General features: G+C 36.4%; 1 protein-coding gene and 1 long non-coding RNA gene across 2 annotated transcripts in view; one reads left to right on the top strand and one right to left on the bottom strand.

Moving 5' to 3' along the window:
• The window catches only part of LOC143193848 (uncharacterized), a 36,998-nt gene that overhangs the window by 11,352 nt on the left and 95 nt on the right, over window positions 1-25,551 (bottom strand). Inside the window, exon 2 of the long non-coding RNA XR_013005113.1 lies at window positions 9,542-9,643. This is a non-coding gene — a long non-coding RNA (uncharacterized LOC143193848). The remainder of the gene's footprint in view (window positions 1-9,541; window positions 9,644-25,551) is intronic.
• Window positions 7,365-24,688, top strand: LOC143193843 (cytosolic 10-formyltetrahydrofolate dehydrogenase). The gene is made up of 16 exons (XM_076400254.1): window positions 7,365-7,544; window positions 14,559-14,715; window positions 16,140-16,308; window positions 16,366-16,431; window positions 16,494-16,628; window positions 18,104-18,239; window positions 18,293-18,457; window positions 21,036-21,138; window positions 21,277-21,457; window positions 21,524-21,664; window positions 22,230-22,703; window positions 22,770-22,963; window positions 23,041-23,234; window positions 23,794-24,004; window positions 24,078-24,237; window positions 24,291-24,688. The coding sequence occupies exons 1-16, from the start codon at window positions 7,533-7,535 to the stop codon at window positions 24,544-24,546; spliced, it is 2,754 nt and encodes a 917-aa protein (XP_076256369.1). The 5' UTR covers window positions 7,365-7,532; the 3' UTR covers window positions 24,547-24,688.

The raw sequence follows: 25,551 nt of genomic DNA, 5'->3' as shown, positions 1-25,551 counted from the left end.
ATGGCATTTGAAAGGTGCCGATCGCAGAAGAGACGTGTCTGGTGATCTTAGCTTGCTGGCACTGGATACAAGCGCGGGCCCAGGTGCGACAATCATTATCGATGGATGGCCATACGAACCGTTCCTTCATTAGCCGTACTGATGCTCTGACTCCAGGATGTGACAGCCCATGAATTGCGCTGAAGGCTGCCCTGCGGAAAGCTTTTGTTAGAAATGGTCTAGCGGTTGGTGTCTTGACATCGCAGTATACCGCTGTAGTTGAGCCGGGGATGAGAACTCTTCGCATGTCCAAGCCCGTGTTATCATTTTCCAAATAACTCCGTAACTCCTCGTCTCGTTCCTGGGATGCTGCTAAGGCCTCGAAATTGACTGTTGGTGATGTAATCTCATCGATGCGGGAAAGTGCGTCAGCTACGATATTATCCTGCCCGGAGATATGTTGAATGTCTGTGGTGAACTGACTAATGAAATCGAGATGCCGGAACTGGCGCGGAGAACATTTGTCGGTCTTCTGACGGAATGCGAATGTCAGCGGTTTGTGGTCCGTTAGTATCGTGAAGTGGCGTCCCTCTATCATATGACGAAACCGCTGCACAGCACTGTAGATCGCTAGTAATTCACGATCGTACGCACTGTATTTACACTCCGCTTGGTTAAGTTTTCTTGAAAAGAAACCAAGCGGTTTCCAATGGTCTCCTGCGCGTTGTTGTAGGGCGGCTCCAATGCAGTAGTCTGAAGCGTCGCATACCAGTGATATTTCTGCCCCTGGTTCTGGATGTGCCAGTAAGGTTGCTCGGGAAAGCTGATCTTTGCATTCCTCGAATGCTTTTTCTGTTGCATCATCCCACTTAATCGGTGTCTTTCCTTTGATGTTGTTCTTCAGGAGTTCGTTGAGCGGTGCTTGGGTTCTGGCTGCTCTGGGTATAAATCTCCGATAAAAATTAATCATACCCAGAAATTGTCTTAACCCTCTAGCCGTTTCTGGCCGTCCAAACTCCCGTATAGCAACCACCTTGTCTGGGAGCGGCTCGGTCCCTTTTTCTGAGACCCGATATCCGAGGAAGTGAACTTCGGCTAGTCCAAAACAGCATTTACTGGGATTGATCACCATGCCATATTGCTGCAGACGCTCGAACAGAGTTTGAAGATGTTGCCGATGTTCCTCCTCTGTTGTTGATGCCACCAGGATGTCGTCGATGTAGGCATAGCAAAAATCAAGTCCCAAAAGTACCTCGTCGATGAACCGTTGAAAGGTCTGTGCTGCATTTCGAAGACCGAAACCCATGACGGTAAATTCATACAACCCGAAAGGAGTTGTAATGGCGGTTTTCGGGACATCTTCGGGCGCCACGGGTATTTGATGGTATGCTCTGACTAGGTCGATGGTTGAAAATACCTTTTTCCCGTGGAGTGTCTGTGTAAAGTCTTCAATGTGCTTAACAGGGTATCGGTCTGGGATGGTGCGTGCGTTGAGCGCTCTGTAATCGCCGCAAGGACGCCATTCGTCGCCTTTTTTGGGGACCATGTGTAACGGAGAAGACCAGCTACTCTGTGACGGGCGGCATAATCCTAGTTTCAACATGGTCTCGAATTCCCTCTTGGCGTCTCTTAGTCGGTCTGGAGCCAGGCGTCGTGGTTTCGCAGCTACTGAAGGTCCGGGAGTCGTGTTTATATGGTGTACCGTCGCGTGTTTTACGGCGGCCGTTTTACACGCTCCATCGGGTCGAGTGATTTCCGGGAACTTCTGAAGGATGTCGTGATATCGCGAACTGTTGTTTATGAGTTTTATACTCGCGACATTTTCGTACTGCGGTTGTCTCCCGTTGACAGTCATGCGCGTATTCCGGTCCACCAATTTCCTATTTCGCAGATCAACTAAGAGGTCGTAATGAACAATAAAATCAACCCCGATAATAGGCCGCGACACATCCGCGATAACGAAACTCCATGGAAAATCGCGTCGTAAACCGAGGTTTAACGTCATTGTCTTAAAACCATACGTCGCTATGATACTGCCGTTCGCCGCAGTCAGATCGTAGTTCGTTTTTTTCCGATGTCCGTTCACCAACCGCCGCGGAAACACGCACAAATCCGCTCCTGTATCCACCAGGAATTCCTGGTTGCTGTTCCGATCTTTGACGAACAGGCGGCGCGCGATATGATGGCCGTCACTTGCCGCCATTAGTGACCGCCCGGCTGGTTTCCCGCATTCGCGCTTGGGCTTCTATCGTAACGGCACCCCGGTCTGCACCTCCGTGCCCTTTTGGCGTAATTGTAATGATACCAGCACAAACCATCATAGAGCTCGCCACCGCGAACCCGAGACCGGTCGCGACTTGAAGAGCGCGATGACGATCGGCCACGACTTGACGAGCGCGACGATGCCCGGGTACGGAACGACGCGCGTTGGTGCTCTGCTACCTCGTCAACTTTGGCTTGCAGCCCGTGAATCTGCAGCCTCAACCGCGCGAACTCCTCCGCCAATTGGCTCCCTGAATTATTCGTCGGTGCCGTACCGCCTGCTGGCCGCCACGAGCCTATGGAGTCTTTGATGTTGTCAGCGATTTTCGCCAGGTCTTCCAGCTTGGTGCTCCCTTGCTGCGCCGCGATACTAGCTCGGGTAATGGGGTCTAGTTGGCTCATCCATATTACTTTAATGATATCCTGGCCCGCTGCGTCCCCTGCTAATGACTGTAACCGACGGAGAAACTGGGACGGGGTGCGGTCACCGATTTCTTCCCGTTCGAGGAGTTGCCGTGTCCGGTTCTGGATTGACAACCCTAAGCATTCTCGAAGCGCCTCTTTTAATTTGCTGAATGGATCTTCAGCTTCCGGTGGGGGATTAAATAAGAGGCCGCGCACCTCCTGAGTATAGATGGGGTCCAGTGCTGCCCCTACGATCTCAAACTTTTCGGCACTCGTGGTTATCCCTGCGTGTTTCAAGGTCCACTCGACCTGCAGGAACCACATCTCTGGATCGTTCGGATTGAACGCAGGCAATCTGACGTTTGAAGCCGACATGATGCTTTACAACGAATAAACAAACAACAAAATGGCGTCGCAAACCAAAAAAAATAACTAAACCTTCAAGAATCGAAAATAAACCAGAAAAAAAATACGAAATGTGGAATATAACACGATGTCGCACGTCGGGGTCACCAATTTAGGGTACAGGTGCGGTTAGATAAAGACAATATCTTCGATGATTTATTTTAGTACAAAGGGATTATAATTATATGCGGAAGAAATATTAATTTTTGACGAGCCGATATTAAACATTAAACCCGATATTAAACACTAAACCAGATATTATACACTAAACAAGTTCACACTATATGAATATAAAAATAAAGAAATGCACGTGGCAGAGTTACCTTCAGATGTTAAGAACAGTGGCACGTCTGATCACTCTCAGAGTCGGGAACGGAAAGAACATCGAGGCGTCGCGTCATCCCCTAGCTTCACCACCTGAGGTTGCCACGTCGTACCCTCTGTCAGTACCACTTGTTGCCACCTCACCGTGGGTGCTAACTTCAGGTATGTGCAACGCCTCGAGTAGATCTGTGGGCTGCTGATAATTGCGGGAAAATTCGAAACATCTGACGGTCGCTACAAGTGTATTTTTAATTTTAGCTTAACTAGAGACATTAGACAACTGAGACAAGAGCTTAGTGTTGACATATTTTTAATACGTAAATAATATTTAATGTACTGAAAATTTAAAGTAGACCATCTAGCCAATAAACAATTTAATATATTGAAATTTGGTTTAATCTCTCTTTCCTGTAAATAACGATTTATTGGCTCTCTTTCCAGTGTGTAAGTAACACTAATATATTGAATAATTAAAATATTCTCTTTTCAATGCATAAGTAATGATTGGTAACTGGTCAGTTGGCAGGCTTAATGCCGAGGACCATGGTTCGGAGCCCACGTTAAATAGTAGGTCCCGTCCAGATAAACCCTCATTGGTAACAATTGGATACTTTAAAATACATCCAAAAAGTAACATTTTTTTAAAGTTTTATAATAATTGTTGAAACAATAAATGCAGTGTTAAAAATAAGGTATACATAACTATTGAACGCTAATTTTAACGTTTTAAATAACATAATTACTAATATTCAGTAAAGCTAATAAAATACAGATATGAAAAAAGATCAAGGTTTCTCTGGCCTATAAAAACCATAACCAATCCAACCGATGGCGGAGAAGGCTTCGGTCGCGGCTTTTTTTCTAGTTACGTTTACTATGCATTAGCAGTTAATTCCTTGGCGTTCGAAACTGAATGCATTACGACACAAGAAATAAATTATTGTGTTACAGACTTTTTTTACTTCGGCAAATAATAACCGGCTGCATTTTGCTACGAATCGAATTTGATCCAGAAGCGTGAATATGCAATTTCTTTAAAAATTTACTATATTTTGGTTATTATGATTGTTATTTTGCAATAAAATCGCAAATATTTAGGTTTTTTCCTATATAATCTTTGATAAATCACTAGTTTCGCCTGTAAATTCCAAAAATAAATATATCGTAAATCGTCGTAAATTTATGTTTGTAATTGTAATTGTATTGTTTAATTTGTAATTGTTTAATATTTGTGAATGTTCTAGGCAAGAGTGTAAAATCCGACAAGGAAAATGATCCCAGTCACGCCAGTAACCAGGCTGGGTAAGACCGGATTACATATATATATATATATATATATATATATATATATATATATATATATATATATATATATATATATATATATATTAAAAATCTCTGTTAAAAATCTCATAGACGGTTTTTATTTTAGTTAAGATGCATTAGTTTACATCCAAGGACATTTTTGAAGGTTTTAAACTATTATACAAAAATGTTTCTTATCTTCGTTATTATCCTCCATTCATTAACCTAAATAAAATTGTTGAAATATTGGTATTATTTATATAAATTGTTTTAATCCTTAATAATAGTTAGTAAGAATGCGAATAAGTTACAATTAACATAGGTTATTTATTTGATAAATTAGTACTATTTGACATACTAAAATCCAGCACATTTTCGTTTCTTAATTAATATGAATAAACAAATAGTATTTGTCAAAGTTTATTGTAGATCCTCGAGATATAAAGGTTAAAATGGGCTTTCTGCTCAATAAACAATTTAACATATTAAAACCTAGCTTAATATATCTTTTCTATGAATAGAAAATTATGAATTCGTTGAAAATTTGGTGCAGACCCTTTTTTTTAATATACAAGTAATATCTAATATATTGGACAGTTAAAGTAGACTCTCTAGTCAATAGATAATTTAACATATTACACTCCAATTTAACTATCTTTCCTATAAATAAAATATAATTCAAAGTAGCCTTTCTAGCCAATAAACAACTTAATATATTAAAGTCTAGTTTAATATATATTTATTGTAAATAGGAAGTTATAAACTCCCTTTAGAAAATGTAAGTTAGACTTTTAGTTAACACAGCCTATTTCAATTCCAAAAATATATTTTGTAACATTTTAATTTGTATGTAAACTTTTCCTTAATATATCAGAAATAAACTATAATAGTATATTTAACTAATATATTTTTTTGTAAATTAAAAACCACTATATCTTAAATTAACTCTTTTAATAAGTAGTTAATACTTATAAGTTTCATATAGACTATATTTTCAGTGTAAGTTTAAGTATAATTAATGTTTGTATAAATCCTTAAAATTAAATTTTAAAATTTGCTCTAGAATCCTCTTTTAATAAGTATTTAATACATTTAGGTGTTATATAGACAATTCTTTCAATACAGTTCACAGTGTCATGTTTCATCACAGTGTATGTTACAACATATTAAAGTTTGTATAGATTTTTGAAATTAAACTTGAAAAATTACTATAGACTCCTTTTTTAATAAGCAGTTGGTAATATTTTACTGTGGACTCCTCTTGTAATAATTAGTTAATAATTTTAGTTTTATAATTAGTTTTACGTAGTTATATAGTGTAAGTTTTAACATATTTAATATTTGTATATATTCTTAAAATGAAATTTAAAAACTTGCAGTAAGCACCTCTTTTCATAAGTAGTTAATACTTTTAAGTTTTATATAGACTATATTTTCAATATATAGTACAGTGTAAGTTTTAGTATAAGTTGTTTGTATAAATTCTTAAAATTTAATCTAAAAAATTTACTGTAGACTCCTCTCTTAATAAGTAGTTAATACTTTTAAGTTTAATATAGACTATATTTTCAATATATAGTACAGTGTAAGTTTTAGTATAAATTGTTTGTATAAATTCTTAAAATTTAATTTAAAAAATTTGCTGTAGACTCCTCTCTTAATAAGTAGTTAATACTTTTAAGTTTTATATAGACTATATTTTCAATATATAGTACAGTGTAAGTTTTAGTATAAATTGTTTGTATAAATTCTTAAAATTTAATTTAAAACATTTGCTGTAATCTCCTCTCTTAATAAGTAATTAATACTTTTAAGTTTTATATAGACTATATTTTCAATATATAGTACAGTGTCAGTTTTACTATAAATTGTTTGTATACATTCTAAAAATTTAATTTAAAAAATTTGCTGTAGACTTCTCTCTTAATAAGTATTTAATACTTTTAGGTGTTATATAGACAATTTTTTCAATGTATAACACAGTGTATGTTACAACATATTAAAGTTTGTATATATTTTTGAAATTAAACTTGAAAAATTACTGTAGACTCCTCTTTTAATAATTAGTTAATAATTTTTGGGTTTTAAGTAGACTATCTTATCAATATATAATATAGTGCACGTTTTAACATATTTAATATTTGTATAGATTCTTAAAATGAAATTTCAAAATTTGCTCTTTTAATAAGTAATTAACAGTTTTAGGTCTTATATAGACAATTCTTTCAATATATAACACAGTGTAAGTTATAACGTATTAACGTTTGTATAAACTTTTTAAATTAAATTTGAAAAAGTACTGTAGAGTCATCTTTTAATAAGTAGTTAAAACTTTTATGTTTTACGTAGATTATCTTTTCAAAATATAATACAGTGTAAGTTTTAGCGTAAATTTTAACATATTTATGTTTTTACAGATTTTTTATTATTATGATTATGATTACAAATTATGATTTATTACTTTTCAATTTCTTTATGATTATGGTTTACTAATAAAACATATAGTTTTAAATGTTTTTAGCAAACAAATGCAACACAATGCAATACATCGAACAATTGCTATTTTTTATAATTCTCTTTAAATTTGTATCATTGCCTATTGATGCCCCACCTGTAAAGACCACCCGGCCAAAAGAACGAAAGAGAAAGGTCCCTGATAAGAAAATGTTTTCGGTTCCGATATTCTATAAATGATTCCTCCTTCGCCGCAATCGCTCAGTTTGAGACGTCCAGTCTCAGTCGAGCCGCCAAAACAGTTGTCCGAGGCACACCACTTGAAGCTCGTTCACAGTTCCCGCGCCTCACGGTGTACCTTCGCTTGATTGGATTGCCTCTTGAATTTCTCAGTGAAAATGCCACCAAACGTAAGTCGATTTGATAATTGCCGATTATGTTTTTCGGAAATTAAGATAAAGGATGGAATAATCGTTCAAAAAAGTTCGATCAGTTCAATTAAAACGAATTTATAAAAGTAATTTAGAATAAATAATACATAATCATCAAGCAGGCTTCGTAACAAATGCAATTAAATGAATTATTTATTGAATTTAAATATGCATCATTCAATATTGTTTTCTTTTAAGAGTTTGTACCAAATAAATTATTACTAATTAAATAATTTGGACCTTAGAAATTATAATGTAACATAAACAGTATAAGAAAATTGATCTATTATCTTATGATATGAGACCTTACTTATTTTACTATGATTAAACATTCATGACTATTAAATTAAATGAATATGACTATTTTAATATGATTAAATGTGATCGTATTTCTATTTTTTAAGCTAATTAAGTATCATTTAATAATTATACTGTAACATACAAAAAATTTCGTCCATTGTCTCTTTATCTAGGGTATTGTAGGAACTATTTACTTATGTTATTTTAAAAAATATTGATTCTATTTCTGATGTAACTCCAATAACTACAAGGTATTAGCGTCGATTGGATCTCTTGTTTATGATCATGGATTATGTTACTTAACCCAATAATTATGTTTCAAAAAAATATTTATATGAAGCCTCCATAAGGGATATTAATTAACATTACCAATATATTATTATGTCAGCTTTTCATTATATGGTTAAAAATTTTAGAAAACTCAATTTTGTTGTTATTTCTTTGGATTATTTTTTCTGCAGACCTTTAAAATAGATAATACTGCTTAATAAAAAGAAGGACTCTTCTCAAAATATAACTTAATAATCCTGTTTAATCATTACCTTGTACAAATTAAATTGTTGAGTACAAGTTTGGTGTAAAGTATTTTTGCAGTACAAAAGGAACACTTATTATACTGAAAATTTAAAGCAGACTTTCCAGTCAATAAACTGGACTTAAAATCTAATTTAATCTTTTTAATCTACAAGTAGGAAATAATTATCACGCTTTTAAATGATATAATGACATTGACAATGCGTTTGTCGCTCATAGCTGTTAAAGCATGCGGCATTAAAGTCATAGTTTAAGGAATAGAGAAGAATAAATCAACCGCTTCTGGGCCTTGTTTGAATGCTCTATATATTACAATTCATTCGGTGCTAGAAATTTAATTTGAAACATTAAATACTTTGTTCAATTAAATACAATATTCAGTGATTAAAAGAAGGCACCAAATAATTTCTTATTCACATCCAAAGTTTTTACATCCAAATTATCTGACGGATTTAGCTTAGATGCTTGTGTTCTGATAATTTTTTAGTTAAAAAAAACTTTTTTTGGGTAGTACTGATACCATATTAATCAAAATATTTTTCATCATTTTCTACAACATGCTTCCACCGTTTTGATAAGATGGGGATATCTGCTTCTGATTCTTTTAATGCACGCTATCTGTGCTCTGAAGTTAATTTTGCATCTGTTACTCGCTATTGCTGGTTTTTTTTTTGCAACAATAAAAAATGTGATGAATAAAAATGTGAACATAAAAATTTCGCTTCAGTATCAATGCTGATACCTCTCCTGGAGTAAACCATGATATTTTTTACATGAGATTGTCGTACTAGAACAATTTTTTCATCATCAGTCATAATATGTCACACTAAACTATTATTTTTTTGTCTGGAAAGTAATGAAAGCATCACAGGTAAACAAAAAAAAAGTTCTTTGAAAGTTCGAACTAGGTTTCTCGTCCAATAAGTCTTGGAATTCGTTATCTCCGAACTTTTTAGTCCTCCAAGCCGTCCTTCGTCGTTGACATCAAAATCACCACTTTTAAAATATTGAAATCAAAATCCACAACTGGATATGGCACGGTAGCGTCACCACAAGTTTCTAAGTGTGTTTGCTGAGTTTCGACTGTATATTCCTTCAGATCGAACGACAAAAGTGTGATTGTTTGTCTAACAGTTGCTTACTTTGATACTTATTATGGTTAACGGATCAAGGCCCAAAACTAATAGTTGCAACGTTAATCCTATTTGCCGTAATTAACTCCTTTTGATGTCTGGCTCCCACATCTGAAAAAAAAAACATGGGTGGAAAATGATTTTCATTGAACAAAGAGGAAGGAGTGAAAAATCCTTTTAGTTTTTTCAAAATGATACGTTGATGATGATTCTGAATACTCCGTGATATTAGAAGAAACCATGTGATAGAATATTGAAGAACCTTAAATAAAATAACTATATAAATCAGTATAACACTTGGCAAGAAATTTAATACACGCACGTAATAACTAACTAAGACCTACTAATTTTTTTATGATTTCATAATAATGTGTAGCATACAGATGCAAATGTATTTGATAGGGCTACCAAAATATTCATATTACATAATTGAACAAAATCATTAGCGTAACAAAGAAAACGCGTTTTATTTTTGTTCAAAACTGCCTTTATTCATCAACGTAATCTCCATCAAGAGCCACACAATCACTTCAGTGTCGCTCTAAAATTTCAATACTCAAAAAGTTGCCTGTCACCAATTGAGTGAAGTAATGGATCCATGCTGCATCCATTGTCACATAAAGACTAAAAAATTCCTGTTTGTTACGTTTAAACATGGCCAAACACTGCTGAGGATCATCAACACTTTCTTATTTTTGGTCAGTAGTGAGCAAACGCGACACCCATTTTGAACAGAGCTTTCGCATAGTCCAATGCTTATGCAATATAAAACCAACACGTTCTTTTTATATTTCTACAATGTTATCTAACTCACGCAACTTCATTTTTCGATCATTCAAAAAACTTTTGTGGATTATACTGCTTTCTGCATCATCAGTTTCTCTACGGCCACGTTTGAAGTCAGCAAACCAACGTTTTATTGTTATTTCTGAGCGGAGTCCTTATAACACTTTTCAAGTGATTGCTTCGCTTGAACGATATTTTTTCCTATCAAGAAGCAGTGTAAAATTAACACAAGAAATTGTTTTTGATCCATTGTTTTGAAATTAACAAAAGCAGTGAGTATCAGCAAACTTATGAGTAGAATATCATAAAATGTTAATAGCTTTCTTTTGAAGGTTAGTACTAACTGAAAATTTTGGTAAATGCAATAAAACTAGCGCCAACTATGTATTAGGCCCGGGACTATTCAACCCATGTGTTACGTACTCCAACAAAAAAAGGTTTAAATTATATACATTTAACGATACAGCTCTGTATTGTATCAAGATACCTTGTAAAATTTTATTTAATGCACAAATTGTAATTTTGAAGTTCAGTTTAGTAATAACCTGATAATCTTGTAAGCATGTGCAACTACATTACTTCATCAAGTACTTGAAGAAATCTGTGTTAGGACATGCTTTCATATCAAGTCTTCTTCAACTAGATATCTGCTTAGTTTCTTTTACTTTACTTAACTTGAGCGCCAACATTTTCTATATAAACTTGCATTCTGTATAAACTTGCAATGCCTTGCAATATTTTTTTTGCCTTGGAACAAAAATACACAACGTGTTTGCGATTTTTAGCGATGTGTAATTACATTAGGTGCCCCATGACACCAACGATATGCGATATAATGTCTAATTATAAGACAAAATTATGAAAATAATATATGAATAAGACCTGTACCCATACAAACCGTCCAGTGTTGGCCGTAAAGCGCGCATTTAAAATGTCATTATTTCAAACGTCAATTTTTCTTTCAAATCAATTTTTTGCAGAACTAACTTTTACTCCGGGTAAAGTAAATACGCAGAATTATCATAAAGTGGCTTTTTAAAAATAGTCATCTGGGTTATTCTTAAGCAAAGACCATCTAATAATTTGGAGGTTAGTGAAACGTCCCCGGCCTACCATAGTAAAACATATTTTTTGGCAAAATTATTTTTTTTGTTCAACATAATTCCCTTCAAGGATGATACATTGATTATAGCGACCCTCCAAGATTTCGATACCATTTTTGTAGCACGATTTGTCCTTTGCTTCAAAATAGGCTTGAGTTTCGGCGATCACCTCTTCATTCGACGAAAATTTCTTCCCAGCGAGCATTCTTTTGAGATCTGAGATCAAGAAATAGTCGTTGGGGCCAGATCTGGAGAATACGGTGTTCGAATACGGAATAGTTTTCACTGACTTGTGACACGGTGCATTGTCTTGGTGAAGTAGCACTTTCTTTTTCTTCAAATGCGGCCGTTTTTTGACGATTTCGTCCTTCAAACGGTCCAATAACGCTATGTAATAGTCACTGTTGATGGTCCTTACTTTTTCAAGGTAGTCGATGAAAATTATTCCATGCGCATTCCAAAATATAGACGCCATAACCTTGTCAGCCGACTGTTGCGTTTTCCCACGCTTTGGAGCGGGTTCATCGTGTGCAGTCCACTCGGATGACTGTCGGTTGGACTTCGGAGTTGAAATGATGGAGCCATGTTTCATCCATTGTCACTTATCGACGCAAAAACTCGGGTTAATTACTCTTGATCATCTTCAAACACTGCTCCGAATCATCAACTCGTCGTTGTTTTTGGTCAAAAACGAGCTCGCGCGGCACCCTCTTTGCACAGAGCTTTCTCACACAAATATTCGTGAATGATATGATGTACACGTTCAGTTGATATCTTTAGAGTGTCTGCTATTTCATTCAATTTCAATTTACGGTCTTTCAACATAATTTTGTGGATTTTTAAAATGTTTTCGTCGGTAACAACCTCTTTTGGGCGTCCACTGCATTCACCGTCTTCGGTGCTCATTTCCACCACGTCTAAACTTAATATACCAATTCTGGTTGGTGGTTGCTTGATTTTTCTGGGGCAGTGTCAAGAAACTCGGCATCAATCCAAGTTTTTGTTTCAACTGTATTTTTCCCTTCAAAAAGCAATATTTTATCAACACGCGAAATTCCTTTTTATCCATTTTTTTCGCAATAACAAAAGTTGCTTCACTCAAAATGTTATAATTCACAAACTAATGATCCGATAGCTGTCAAATGTATACACACATCTTTTAAGGGTTGGGGCTAACTCAAAAACATATGGATTTAATTCAAGTAGCGCCATCCATGTGTCAAGTCGGGGACTCTTCAATTGACCTGTTATTCTTAAACAAAGACCATCTAATAATTTGGAGGTTATTAAAAACGAACCGTACAGATTGTCATTGGTCCGACAATCAGCGAGGAATGTTTATATAACATAATTTTCGTTAATTAAAACGATTAATATTAAGAATTATAATAATATATCGTATTTATACTACATCTCACACAAACATCAAACAGACGATCATGTGGGGTGTTCCAGTTTCGCTTTTTTTCCCGTCGTTCATTGACAAATTCGGGTCAGCGTCGCGGGTCACCGCGATTATGAAATAGCCGTCTTTCGCAATCCGTTGTTTTGAATAAAACTAATCGGCGAGCGATAACGTTTTTTCATCTTCGGACGTGACTCGTAAAGATCGCCGTCGCGAATACGTGCACGCGGCATCCTTGATTTTGTTTTTATTTTCACGGCTAACCAGATGGACTGTAGTTCGTTTCCGTACCCTTGAACGGTACGTGTGAAGGGATATGCTAGTGGCGTTTAGATAGGACTGGAAAATAAACTACGGTTTTACGCTAGCTTGATATTTGTTTTGTTTCATTGACATTCGCGTGTCTTGTTCTTGACAGTCTTTATTATTTATGTATGGAGATTGTTAAATTTAATCAGCGTTCTTTTTTATAACATCCGGATAAATAATAGGATTATGAATTAATTCTGAGGTATTTTTTTTCATTTGAAAAGCTTTATGCTGAGAAATCTGTACAATGTATTTTATTCAAAGTATTGCCCGTCGATAGCCGCTACTTTTTCCCATCTTTCAGGCAATTTACGGATTCCATCTCGAAAGAACGATGTATCTTTTGAGGTATTCCATAAGTCAATTCATTTTTTGATATCTGCGTAAGAGGTGAACCTCTGCTGAAGACATATCTCAGCTCATATATCGGAACAGGTTGTAATCAGAAAGAGCAATGTTTAGAGAATATGGCAGGTGGGGTGGCACTTTCCATTTTAATGTTTCCAAGTTTGTTTTCACTGGTTTGGAAACACGTGGTCGAGCATTGTCATGCCGAAGAATAACATCGTTGTATCTTTGTCTTCGATACTAAAATCACCACTTCTAAAACGTTGAAACCAGTATTCCCATGTGGAAATTGATTTGATTTGATTGTCCTTAATAATTTGGCCACCCACTGTCCATCGCAGTAACAACATCTACCGTAAAACCTTTAATGATAAATTATAGGCCTGATATTAATATAACAAAATGGAAATTTCCTTTATTTCTCAAGTTTTAAAGATTTATTACGCGAAAACTAAAAACCTTGGTAAGTCTTTCAGTTAATATATGGATTTCGCATAGATAAAATTCGTCTTCTTTGGAGACGATCCGAGAACCGGTCCAGTTCTTGATATTTCCCAAAGACTGTGACTGTCGTTGAGTCCGACCAAAGGAACAATATCCGTGTTTAGAAGCATTACATATTTCATAATCATTATCAGTATATGTCTCTATTATCAATCAATGTGATTCAGCTGCAGTTTTTTTGCAATTAAAAGCACAATGTAAGGTTTTAAAGAAGAATATTTATTGAGTTCGTACAAGAACAGGTTTTAGAAAATGTAATATGGTCTCCTTCGCAGTTATTCCAATTTGTAGATGAGTGTTATAAACTAAAAAGGAATAGTACGTAAGGAAAACGCCCACTCTTTATTTGACAAACATTCAAACTACTGTATTTTTGGTATTTGGATATGTTCTTCCATATTCGCTGGTCATTGTATCTTGTGATTACTGGTTGTTCCGATGGACGCGTCACGATTTAACAAACCATACGGCACATTTACTTCTATCGAATAGCAATATAACCAAATTGTTTGTAATTTTTCTCAAAGTTATTTACAAAATGATTTTTAAAATGCACTGTCATATGTTTCAGCAAAATAACGTAGCGGGCTCTGCGGCCGGCTTGAAAGTCGCCATAATAGGTCAGAGCGCGTTTGCTGTTGACGTCATGGAAAGATTGATCCAACACGGACACATCATAGTTGGCGTGTTCACCATTCCGGACAAGGGCAAAAGAGAAGATCCTCTAGGTAAGAACAGCACTCTCTTTCTACAATGATGTATTCATTTCATTTCATACCATTATAATTTATAGATTATTTCCTTGGTACAAAATGTCCATACCGCAACCAATCTCCATATCAAACCATTTCAGGGCTTCAAAATTATTTTACCTGTTAAAAAAATATTTAATCAACAGAAGAAATTCCTGTTTATTCATTCTTTTAAAAATAATTTAAAACATTTTACCAAAAAAACTAGAATGACGTGAAATTTTGACATTTATCGCTTCAAGCTTAATTCAGTCAAACCATCATAGAGGTATAATCTATTCAAAGTTTTTTTGTACATACGTCATCAAGATGTTTAATGTATTGCCTGTCGCAATTTGTAAATTCGTTTCAGAATCAGACAATATTTTTCTTCTCATTTTATTTTAGTTAAGAGACACAATGCCGTTTGATTAGTTCGAACGCGTAAACGAATGAGCTTGTCAAAGTTGTCCGGCTGTCAGACGCATACAATATTCTTGAAAGCAATAATGATAAGAGGTTATAACTCTAACCTATAAACTATTCTGACTGTATAATTAACTCATTCTACTTCCTTCTTATTCTACTAATAAAATTATCCTAGTTAAAAAATGACAGAATGCTGTCTGATGCGTCGGAACATGTAACCGAATTACTTTATAAAATTCGATTGGTATTGCTACTAATCGATCCTGTTGTCAAATGTCTGCAAAATTCTTTAAAACATTAGTGATAACAATTAGAGGTTATAAGCCGGTAAACGTTGTAAATCAAAACTCAAAGTAAATGCGGCAACGTTGCGATGTGCTGATGTCACAAATTTGGTGAGCTCCAGCTGTTTTATTGCATAGACTGTATGTATCAGGTACAAGATTATTGAGTAATGTGTTATATAAAACTAGTATAGACCCATCAAAAATAATAAAATCATTATTGGTAAAGAATATCCGAAATAAGGTGACAAAAACTATATAAAATGTATCATTATTTAGATTATATTATACTACATTCTTACAAAGAATGAATGGTAATTAATAGTGCCACCTATTGTCCGTAATATGAATGTTATAAGGATTATCGATGATGTCAACTGTCAATTCAATAATTTTGACATTTGTCTGACAAAAGGCCCATTTTCCCATCATTATTAGTATTTGATTTATTGCTTGTTATCAGTCAATGTTTTTCTATTGGATTTAAAGAAAATTATAGTCGATAAAACACTTAGTAGATGTTTATGATGATGCCGTTATATAAAATTGCCAAGAAAGCTTGATTTCAATGGTTAGCGATAAATTTATTGTTTACCAAATTAGCAACATAAATTGGATGATTTGTGAGCAACTATAAATTGGCACATCAATAGAATATAAATGAATGAATATGTATGAAACTATATACGTTTCCTTGTAATCTTACAGCTAAAGCTGCAGCTGAGAATGATATACCCTGTTTCAAAATCAAGGCCTGGAGAAGTAAGGGAGTCGCCCTGCCCGCCATCTTGGAGAAATACCGAAGCGTCAACGCTGACCTGAACGTTCTACCCTACTGTTCCCAGTTCATTCCCATGGAGGTCATAAATTATCCGAGGTAAATCAACCAAACGTCCGAAATAAGACGACGAGCCTTATTTAATTTAATTTACAGGCTGAAAACCATCTGTTATCATCCGTCGATCTTACCAAGACACAGGGGAGCCAGTTCCATCAACTGGTAAGTCTCCGCGTGATCCTTACCGTCTACGAAAGTAAATCATGTTGATTTTATCATTTCAGGACTCTGATCTGCGGCGATAAAAAAGCCGGACTGACCATTTTCTGGGCAGACGATGGTTTGGATACTGGCCCGATCCTTTTACAAGAAGAATGCGAGGTTCTTGAAGAGGATACCGTCGACACTCTTTACAAAAGGTAATCTAAAGTCATTAAAAGTAAACATATTATAGTAATATAATAATCTGGTCATAAAAACGAATTTGTAAGTATATACAGCTTATAGCCTATAACCTTGTATTAAATTATTCAATAAATTTTGACATTCGATGGAACAATACTGGATGTTTAATCAAAAACAATCATGACTAGAACATCAATGACTTTTGAAACTTGCATTAGTGCTGCCTATATAGCCCTCGTTTTTTACTATTTTTAACTGATATATGCTAATGAATTTATGTACACCTGGTCACATAGTTTATATGCAACATATGCGAAGTTTAAATACCTATTGGCCGTAATATGAAAATTATGGATATTATCCATGATGTCAACTGTTAAATTTGATAGTTTGGCATTTGTCTGCCTTACTACTACTGAAAATCTTTATCCTACAAACTGAGACGATTGATAAGTAATGTCATGATTATTATATAATTTGTATTTAGAAAAATAGGTTCTTCATTCTGTTTATAAAATAGAAATATGACAAACTAGTTAATAATATTATAATATTGGGTCTAGGGAAATTAGTTTTAATATTAGGTACTTGCCTGTATTTTGATCAACAAGATCTATTAGAAAATATATGGTATCAATGTAAACAACTGTTAAACAACATAACCTAATTCAACCAACAAAATCAACAGTGACTACATTATTTTGACGTTAGAGATGCATAGTTGTTTTAAACTATTTAAACAAGGTTGACTATTAAAGAAATTCGATGTATAGATTGCTCATGAATAGAACTCAAGCACCATGACATGTTAACATCTGTCATGTGTTGCTAAAACACAATGAAACACAGCTTCTCCTAAAATTTATCACAAGTCATGATAACTAATGGTTTATATAAGACAAACAGAAGCCTCAGAGATAGTGGACAAAAATGGTGAGTCAGCACAAACCATTGCAAAGCCAGAGTTAACATCAGAAAAGTTGATGATGTATATATGATTGAACTGTAATCGTCCACCATGACCACTTGATGATGAGTTGGTCAAAGGATCGACTCCCAACTATTCCTATTTCTATTTCACTTGACCTGACAGGGCTCTAACATTTCTTTGATTACCAGTTGGAAATTGTAAAAGATTGATTTGCTAACACATCACCCTCTGACTGCGATTTGTTTTACGCCAATACGCCAAATTACCAGTAAAATAGCCAATGTACATCATCAAAATGAATCAGCACTTCACAATGTTGCAAACAACTTAGACTTTTGGCCTACAGCGTTTTTCGGTTTATATATAACTTCTAATTATTATCACTAATATTTTGAAGAATTTTGCATTTTGACACCTGGCAACATAGCCCAATTGGAACCAACTCAAATCAAATTTTATAAGCTGATTCGGTTACATGTTTAAAATAAATTTTGAACACTAAATATTTTTTCAGTAAGATTTCATAACCTTAAAATAACGTGCTCCTTTTTTCGTCAGATTTCTATATCCAGTGGGCGTATCCGCTGTCGCGCGTTCCGTCGACATGGTCGCCAATGGCAACGCCCCCAAAGTCAGCCAAAGCGAGAAGGGCGCCACCTACGACCCAATGCTGAACAAGGCTGAACTGCAAAAGGTATAGTTCTTGATTGGAATCGAACCAACATGTAACGAAATGGCAAATTTCAGATCGATTTCACAAAAACCGGCCTGGAACTGCACAATTTCATCAGGGGCATGGACTCGGTACCCGGCGCCAGTTGTCTGATCAAGTTACCGGAGAACGAGGAGTACCAGGAAGCCCTTCTGTTCGGTTCAAGCTTGTGGAAGGGGGCTGTGCCGATAGGAAAAGAGGTAACTTCATTTTTCGCATATATTACCGGAAAGTCATTACCGGATTTTGTAACAGATGTCGCTACGCTTAAATATGCTGTAGGAATGTTCGTCGGGTCGGTCGATCGGTCGAAATGTGTGGCTGCCGCTGCGATTATTTATCAGAACACTCACTACTATTTTTGGAAGGAATTTGCACGGGAACTAAAAACACTGGTTGAATCAACGTTGTTTATTTCAACTTGCGATTGATACATGTGGTCGATGGGAGGATTGACAGGATATTAGGTTAAGGTGAAGGAAGTACGGTAGCGCTGTGGAAGTGGTACTGTTACAGGGGGACGGTGATAAGAAAAGAGAGCGAGACGTCGTCGTGAGGGCCTTTTATACTCCAGAACTGCATGGTACCAATCCACCGGCGTTGCCAACCTTTGTAGTTGTTGATGGTGAATTGGTGGTGGCCTAAAGGGTCGTGGCGGTCGCCACATAACTCCCCTCCTAGTGGAACAGCCGTGGAACGTACCTATATGTGGTGCAAGTTCCGGAATGCACCCGCAATCACGCAAACAAACGCCCGGGGACTGCTGATGAGATGGGGATCCCAACCTGAGCGAGGAGTTTTACGGGATCAGCTGCCATCGGAGCTGTAGCAGGACGTCGTTCGTCTTGAGGCGTTTAGCTTTGTTTGAGGGTACCTGTAAATGTGTTACGTCTCCCGTTTCGTGATGCGAGGGTGCTCATGTGTTGCTGGTATACATGATGGGCTTCTGTGGTTTTCGTCCATCAGGCTAGTCTCGTGGGATGTCGTCGACCACGTGATGTTGATGAATTCCGTTCCTCGTGCTATCCTTCCATGCACGTGTCAAGCACCTGTCGAGTGGCTTATGTTGAGTTGATTTACCTGTTAGGCACTTTGATCACGTCGGGGTCACCAATTGTAGGAATGTTCGTCGGGTCGGTCGATCGGTCGAAATGTGTGGCTGCCGCTGCGATTATTCATCAGAACACTCACTACTATTTTTGGAAGGAATTTGCACGGGAACTAAAAACACTGGTTGAATCAACGTTGTTTATTTCAACTTGCGATTGATACATGTGGTCGATGGGAGGATTGACAGGATATTAGGTTAAGGTGAAGGAAGTACGGTAGCGCTGTGGAAGTGGTACTGTTACAGGGGGACGGTGATAAGAAAAGAGAGCGAGACGTCGTCGTGAGGGCCTTTTATACTCCAGAACTGCATGGTACCAATCCACCGGCGTTGCCAACCTTTGTAGTTGTTGATGGTGAATTGGTGGTGGCCTAAAGGGTCGTGGCGGTCGCCACATAACTCCCCTCCTAGTGGAACAGCCGTGGAACGTACCTATATGTGGTGCAAGTTCCGGAATGCACCCGCAATCACGCAAACAAACGCCCGGGGACTGCTGATGAGATGGGGATCCCAACCTGAGCGAAAAGTTTTACGGGATCAGCTGCCATCGGAGCTGTAGCAGGACGTCGTTCGTCTTGAGGCGTTTAGCTTTGTTTGAGGGTACCTGTAAATGTGTTACGTGTCCCGTTTCGTGTTGCGAGGGTGCTCATGTGTTGCTGGTATACATGATGGGCTTCTGTGGTTTTCGTCCATCAGGCTAGTCTCGTGGGATGTCGTCGACCACGTGATGTTGATGAATTCCGTTCCTCGTGCTATCCTTCCATGCACGTGTCAAGCACCTGTCGAGTGGCTTATGTTGAGTTGATTTACCTGTTAGGCACTTTGATCACGTCGGGGTCACCAATTGTAGGAATGTTCGTCGGGTCGGTCGATCGGTCGAAATGTGTGGCTGCCGCTGCGATTATTTATCAGAACACTCACTACTATTTTTGGAAGGAATTTGCACGGGAACTAAAAACACTGGTTGAATCAAAGTTGTTTATTTCAACTTGCGATTGATACATGTGGTCGATGGGAGGATTGACAGGATATTAGGTTAAGGTGAAGGAAGTACGGTAGCGCTGTGGAAGTGGTACTGTTACAGGGGGACGGTGATAAGAAAAGAGAGCGAGACGTCGTCGTGAGGGCCTTTTATACTCCAGAACTGCATGGTACCAATCCACCGGCGTTGCCAACCTTTGTAGTTGTTGATGGTGAATTGGTGGTGGCCTAAAGGGTCGTGGCGGTCGCCACAATGCAATGTTGTGATTTGACACATATGTCATTTTATTCCACTGACATTAAGCTTCAAAGGTATATATGTTATGTGTCTTGACAGTAACACCATCACAGCTTTATACCTCTTTGAAAATGTCAAGTTTCGTGCCTGAAACGTGCATTTGAGGTACGAATTACTTTTCTTATTACATCAAAAGAAAAAAGCCGTTGAAAGTCATCGTTTGCTGGTAGAAACTTACAATGAGCTTAAAAATATGTGTGGTTTCGAAAATTCAAAAGTGATGCAAGACAAAGGACGTTCTAGTAGATCGAAAAAGTTTGAAAATGCGAAACCGTAATAGTTAACATAGAAAATCTATTAACCATATCGAGAGGGATAATATCGGACTTTAAAACATAACAAATACTAGACGCATCAGTTATATCGAATACTGAGTTTTTATTTTATTTAGATTGAAATTCAAGGAACAACACCTGGTATAATACACGAAGCCGGATTGTTGCTACGAGGCTCTGATGGGGAATACATCAACGTAAAGAAAGTTAAAATTGGTGGTAAGTTCCCTAAAGGTTGCTCAAGGCTGTTTCATCTTAATACTTAGAACCATTAACAACAATTAATTATTGTTAATGTTGTGTCATTATTTCTTTTGTTCCTTCGCAGAAAAACTCTATCGTTAATTTTCTATACAGGTAGAATGAAAAATGCCGCGGTAATCGACCAGGTCACCAAACAGATCAAGATCGATTACACTCCCGAGGAGAAGAACCAGATCGAGGAGGTTCGCAACATCTGGGAGGCCATCCTCAGCATCGATATTGAGGACGACACCGATTTCTTCGCGGCGGGCGCTGGATCCATGGATGTAGTAAGGTAACGATGAGACGTCTGAGACAATTACCAGGATAATACTCACCACTTGGGTTTGCTTACATACAGATTAGTTGAGGAAGTCAAAGACGTCTTCAAGATCGAGCTGGAGAACGACGACGTTTTTCTAGCTCCAGTTTTTTCCGAGTTTGTGATAAACGTGGTGCTTAAGAGCAGAGGAGCTGGCGGAAATATCGAAATAGAATATAGGCAAGTGTTTTGTTACTTAAATAAATTAATTATAAACATAATTGTATACATTATATTATTATATTTATTACAACTAGTGATCGCCCTGTGGTCGAAATTCGATCTATTAATTAATTATGTTTCTCTCATAACAGAGTAAAGTGAATAATTTAAAAATGATATATTACTAAAACCTGTTTTCACAGTCTTTTGAATATAAGATCGGAAATGTATTTAATATATAATATTAATAACAAATAGAAATGATTCAGAAGTTAATACCTATCTTTCTACTGTTTTACTGTAAAATATTATAATTCATACTGACCTGCAACTAACACAATGTACGTAAAAATTCCGTTCAATTTATTAAATGCTTTTGATTTAAAAAAAAAATAAATAACACCATGTATATAATGATTTGGTGGATGCGCCGAACATTTTTAAGTCATGTAACATTTTACTATTAGAAACTCAATTATTGTTTGCTTTACTCTCTGTTTTTTGTTTTATGTAATATCTTCTACATTTTCATCTCGAAAAAAATAACTGGTAAGTCTCCAAACTACAATATTTTTTCCTTCAGGCCTATAGAAATGGAGATCAACAAGAGGAACATCAAATTCCCCTGTCAGCTGTTCATCAATGGAGAGTTCGTCGATGCCGAAGGCGGACAAACATTGCCAACAGTCAATCCGGCCACCGAAGAAACTATCTGCGACGTGCAATGCGCCAGCATCAATGACGTAGACAAAGCTGTGATGGCGGCGAAAAAAGCATTCGAGGACGGAGAGTGGAGCAAGATCAGCGCGCGCGAACGGGGCCAGCTCATGTTCAAACTAGCCGACTTGATGCAGCAGAACAAGGAGGAGCTGGCCATCATCGAGAGCATCGATTCCGGAGCTGTCTACACCCTGGCCCTGAAGACGCACATCGGGATGAGTATCGAAACGTGGAGGTACTTTGCTGGATGGACGGACAAGATCCAGGGAGCTACGATACCAGTATCGCACGCCAGGCCCAACAGAAACCTCACCTTCACGAAGAAAGAACCCATTGGGTAAATATCTGATAAAACAGAACAGCATCGTGAGCTAAACAAAAACGAATATTCTTGATGTTTCAGGGTAGTAGGTTTAGTAACTCCATGGAATTATCCCCTAATGATGTTATCGTGGAAGATGGCAGCGTGCCTGGCAGCTGGGAACACCGTGGTGATAAAACCAGCTCAAGTTTCGCCGCTGACAGCGTTAAAATTCGCGGAATTGAGCGTTAAGGCTGGATTCCCACCAGGTGTAATCAACGTAGTCCCTGGAAAAGGTAAAATAGTTGATGGTTACGTCGATGAAAGCGTTCTCATCAACTGAATCCATATTTAATACTGTTTTATGTTACAGGTTCAGTAGCCGGAAATGCTTTAGCCACTCATCCGCAAGTCAGAAAATTAGGATTCACAGGTAGTACCGAGATAGGACAGGTCATTATGAAGAATTGCGCGGAATCGAATTTGAAGAAGGTGTCCTTAGAATTGGGAGGAAAATCTCCCCTTATTATATTTAACGACTGTGATCTGGATAAAGCCGTTCGACTGGTGAGTCTACTAAACTAAATTAATCATAAAAATATGATTAATAATTATTGTGTTTTGGTGAATGCGCCGGCTTCGACGAATATATTTTCATTCAAAAATACGCTTAGTTGTTTATAATAAAAAACTTTTTAGCAAATGTCTCGTTTTAATATAATTGCAAATAACCGCTTTCTAATTCATATTTTAATTTTCGTACACAATTAATTTTTTTTAGCATATAAGGCTACTTTACAAATTTTAATTTTATTGAATTAGAGGTAAGTTATCCTGAAAACGTGAGAATAACAAATTATGTCAAATTAAAATCCCCAGAACTTCTATGCTTCCGTTCAAACTTGAAGATAAAAAAAAGTAGTATAAAAACACACTTTTATTAAAATTCAAAGTTCAAGTTATTCTAATAATTACTTACCGACTTTTGCGGATAAAGATATTTCTATAAAGAAAGTATCCATAGTTATGCAACCCTCATATCGCAAAATTATCCAGTATTCAATACCATTTATCTTAATCACTGATATACCTTAACAATTATTCTTATACTAAAATTGAATTACAGGGTATGCAATCTGTCTTCTTCAACAAAGGCGAAAACTGTATTGCTGCTGGTAGATTATTCGTCGAGGACAGTATCCACGACGAGTTTGTCCGTAGGGTAGTATCGGAAACAAAGAAAATCGCCATCGGCGACCCACTGAACAAATCCACATCACACGGACCGCAAAATCATCTAGCACATTTAAATAAATTACTTCAATATGTACAAATAGGTAGGTCGGGTTGCTTAATAAAGTTTTGGCGAATGCGACGGGGATACCCTAATTTTTTCCTTGTTCACCACAGGTGTTAAGGAAGGAGCCAAGCTAGTTCATGGTGGCAAAAGATTGAAGAGACCCGGTTACTATTTCGAACCTGCTGTCTTCACTAACGTAGAAGATCACATGTTTGTAGCCAAAGAAGAATCTTTTGGACCCATTATGGTTATTAGCAGATTCCCCAATGGGTAAGCTTCAATGAGTAATTTGTATTACATTTTCTGAAATTAAATGTTTACAGGGATGTAGATGGTGTTATTAAGAGAGCCAACGCCACCGAATACGGTCTGGCATCAGGAGTTTTCACCAAAGACATATCAAAGGCTCTTCGATTTGCTGAGCGTATAGATGCAGGTACAGTCTTCATCAACACCTACAACAAAACGGACGTGGCAGCACCATTTGGCGGCTTCAAGCAAAGTGGTTTTGGTAAAGATTTGGGATCTGAGGCACTCAACGAATACCTCAAAACCAAATGCGTTACTGTAGAATATTAACTTAAGCTGACATTGGTATTATTCTGATGTATCAACTTATGAGGTGAACGTATTTTGTACATAATTATCTGAAACTATTACATAAGTTTTATAAATATAATTGTAAATACAAAAGAGATTTTAAAATATATTTTTACTATTGCTTCTTTCTTTCTTTAATAACTTAGAGTTAGATTCAGAACCAACTCACTCATTCAATTATTTTATTCGACCTCAAACTTATATTTAATTAAATTAATACAAAGTAAACTAAATTTAAATAACCAACTTACTTGGCTTAATTGCAAACCAATTGATGTAAAATGATAGTCTAAACAAAACAATTTATTTTACAGTTAATATATAATTACTTAAATAACTGTCACCTGGGAAACAGAGGAGCTATTAAAAACTTCATGCCAACTTCTGTTGGATAAAATGCAAATGCCTAAATTCACATTTGTATTGCCTTGAACAAAACGTACCTACGTCACAATCTTGAAATATAACCAGCAATATTTGCTTGGAAACAACACCGAATAGTGGCCGAAATAATAATATTTAAAAAGCCACAAAAATATATAATAGATTATTAACTCAAGCCAAATTCCCTTTTAATCTTCCAATAAAAATTAATTGCTTGCTCAAAGTACAATCCTTTTCCTTCCATTTTTTCGTATCATTAATTCCTAACACGGCGATAATTCATAATCTACAACATATATATATATGTATATATACCTATATATATATATAAACCATAATCAACAACATATATATAAACCTTTAATCGTATAATAAGTACAGTTAAATTCCGCTATTGACATAACCTAAGGCCGATATAACCTACCTTTTCATTCGATAGCAGTTCCTTCGCCCCTCGTGTCATATTTTAATACGTCAGCCGATAAAGTCACCCCCTTATTTTATAATATAACAGCTGCGAAGGTAAAGCAACAAAAATTTCCAAAGAATTTCGTTAAGTTATTAAAATCGAATGTAAAGTATGTCCCGTGCCCCATGAAC

Source organism: Rhynchophorus ferrugineus, unplaced genomic scaffold, assembly GCF_030347505.1.
Source record: "Rhynchophorus ferrugineus isolate W39M unplaced genomic scaffold, kcgeb_rfMv2 rfM3, whole genome shotgun sequence".
Lineage (NCBI taxonomy): Eukaryota > Metazoa > Arthropoda > Insecta > Coleoptera > Curculionidae > Rhynchophorus > Rhynchophorus ferrugineus.
This window is presented reverse-complemented; position numbering and strand designations above follow the sequence as displayed.

Bases quoted from the DNA above. Each gene is read 5' to 3' on its own strand.
- LOC143193843 (XM_076400254.1), top strand. The intron at 18,240-18,292 runs GTATAGTTCTTG...GGCAAATTTCAG, and splicing joins ACAAGGCTGAACTGCAAAAG to ATCGATTTCACAAAAACCGG. The intron at 23,235-23,793 runs GTGAGTCTACTA...ATTGAATTACAG, and splicing joins TGGATAAAGCCGTTCGACTG to GGTATGCAATCTGTCTTCTT.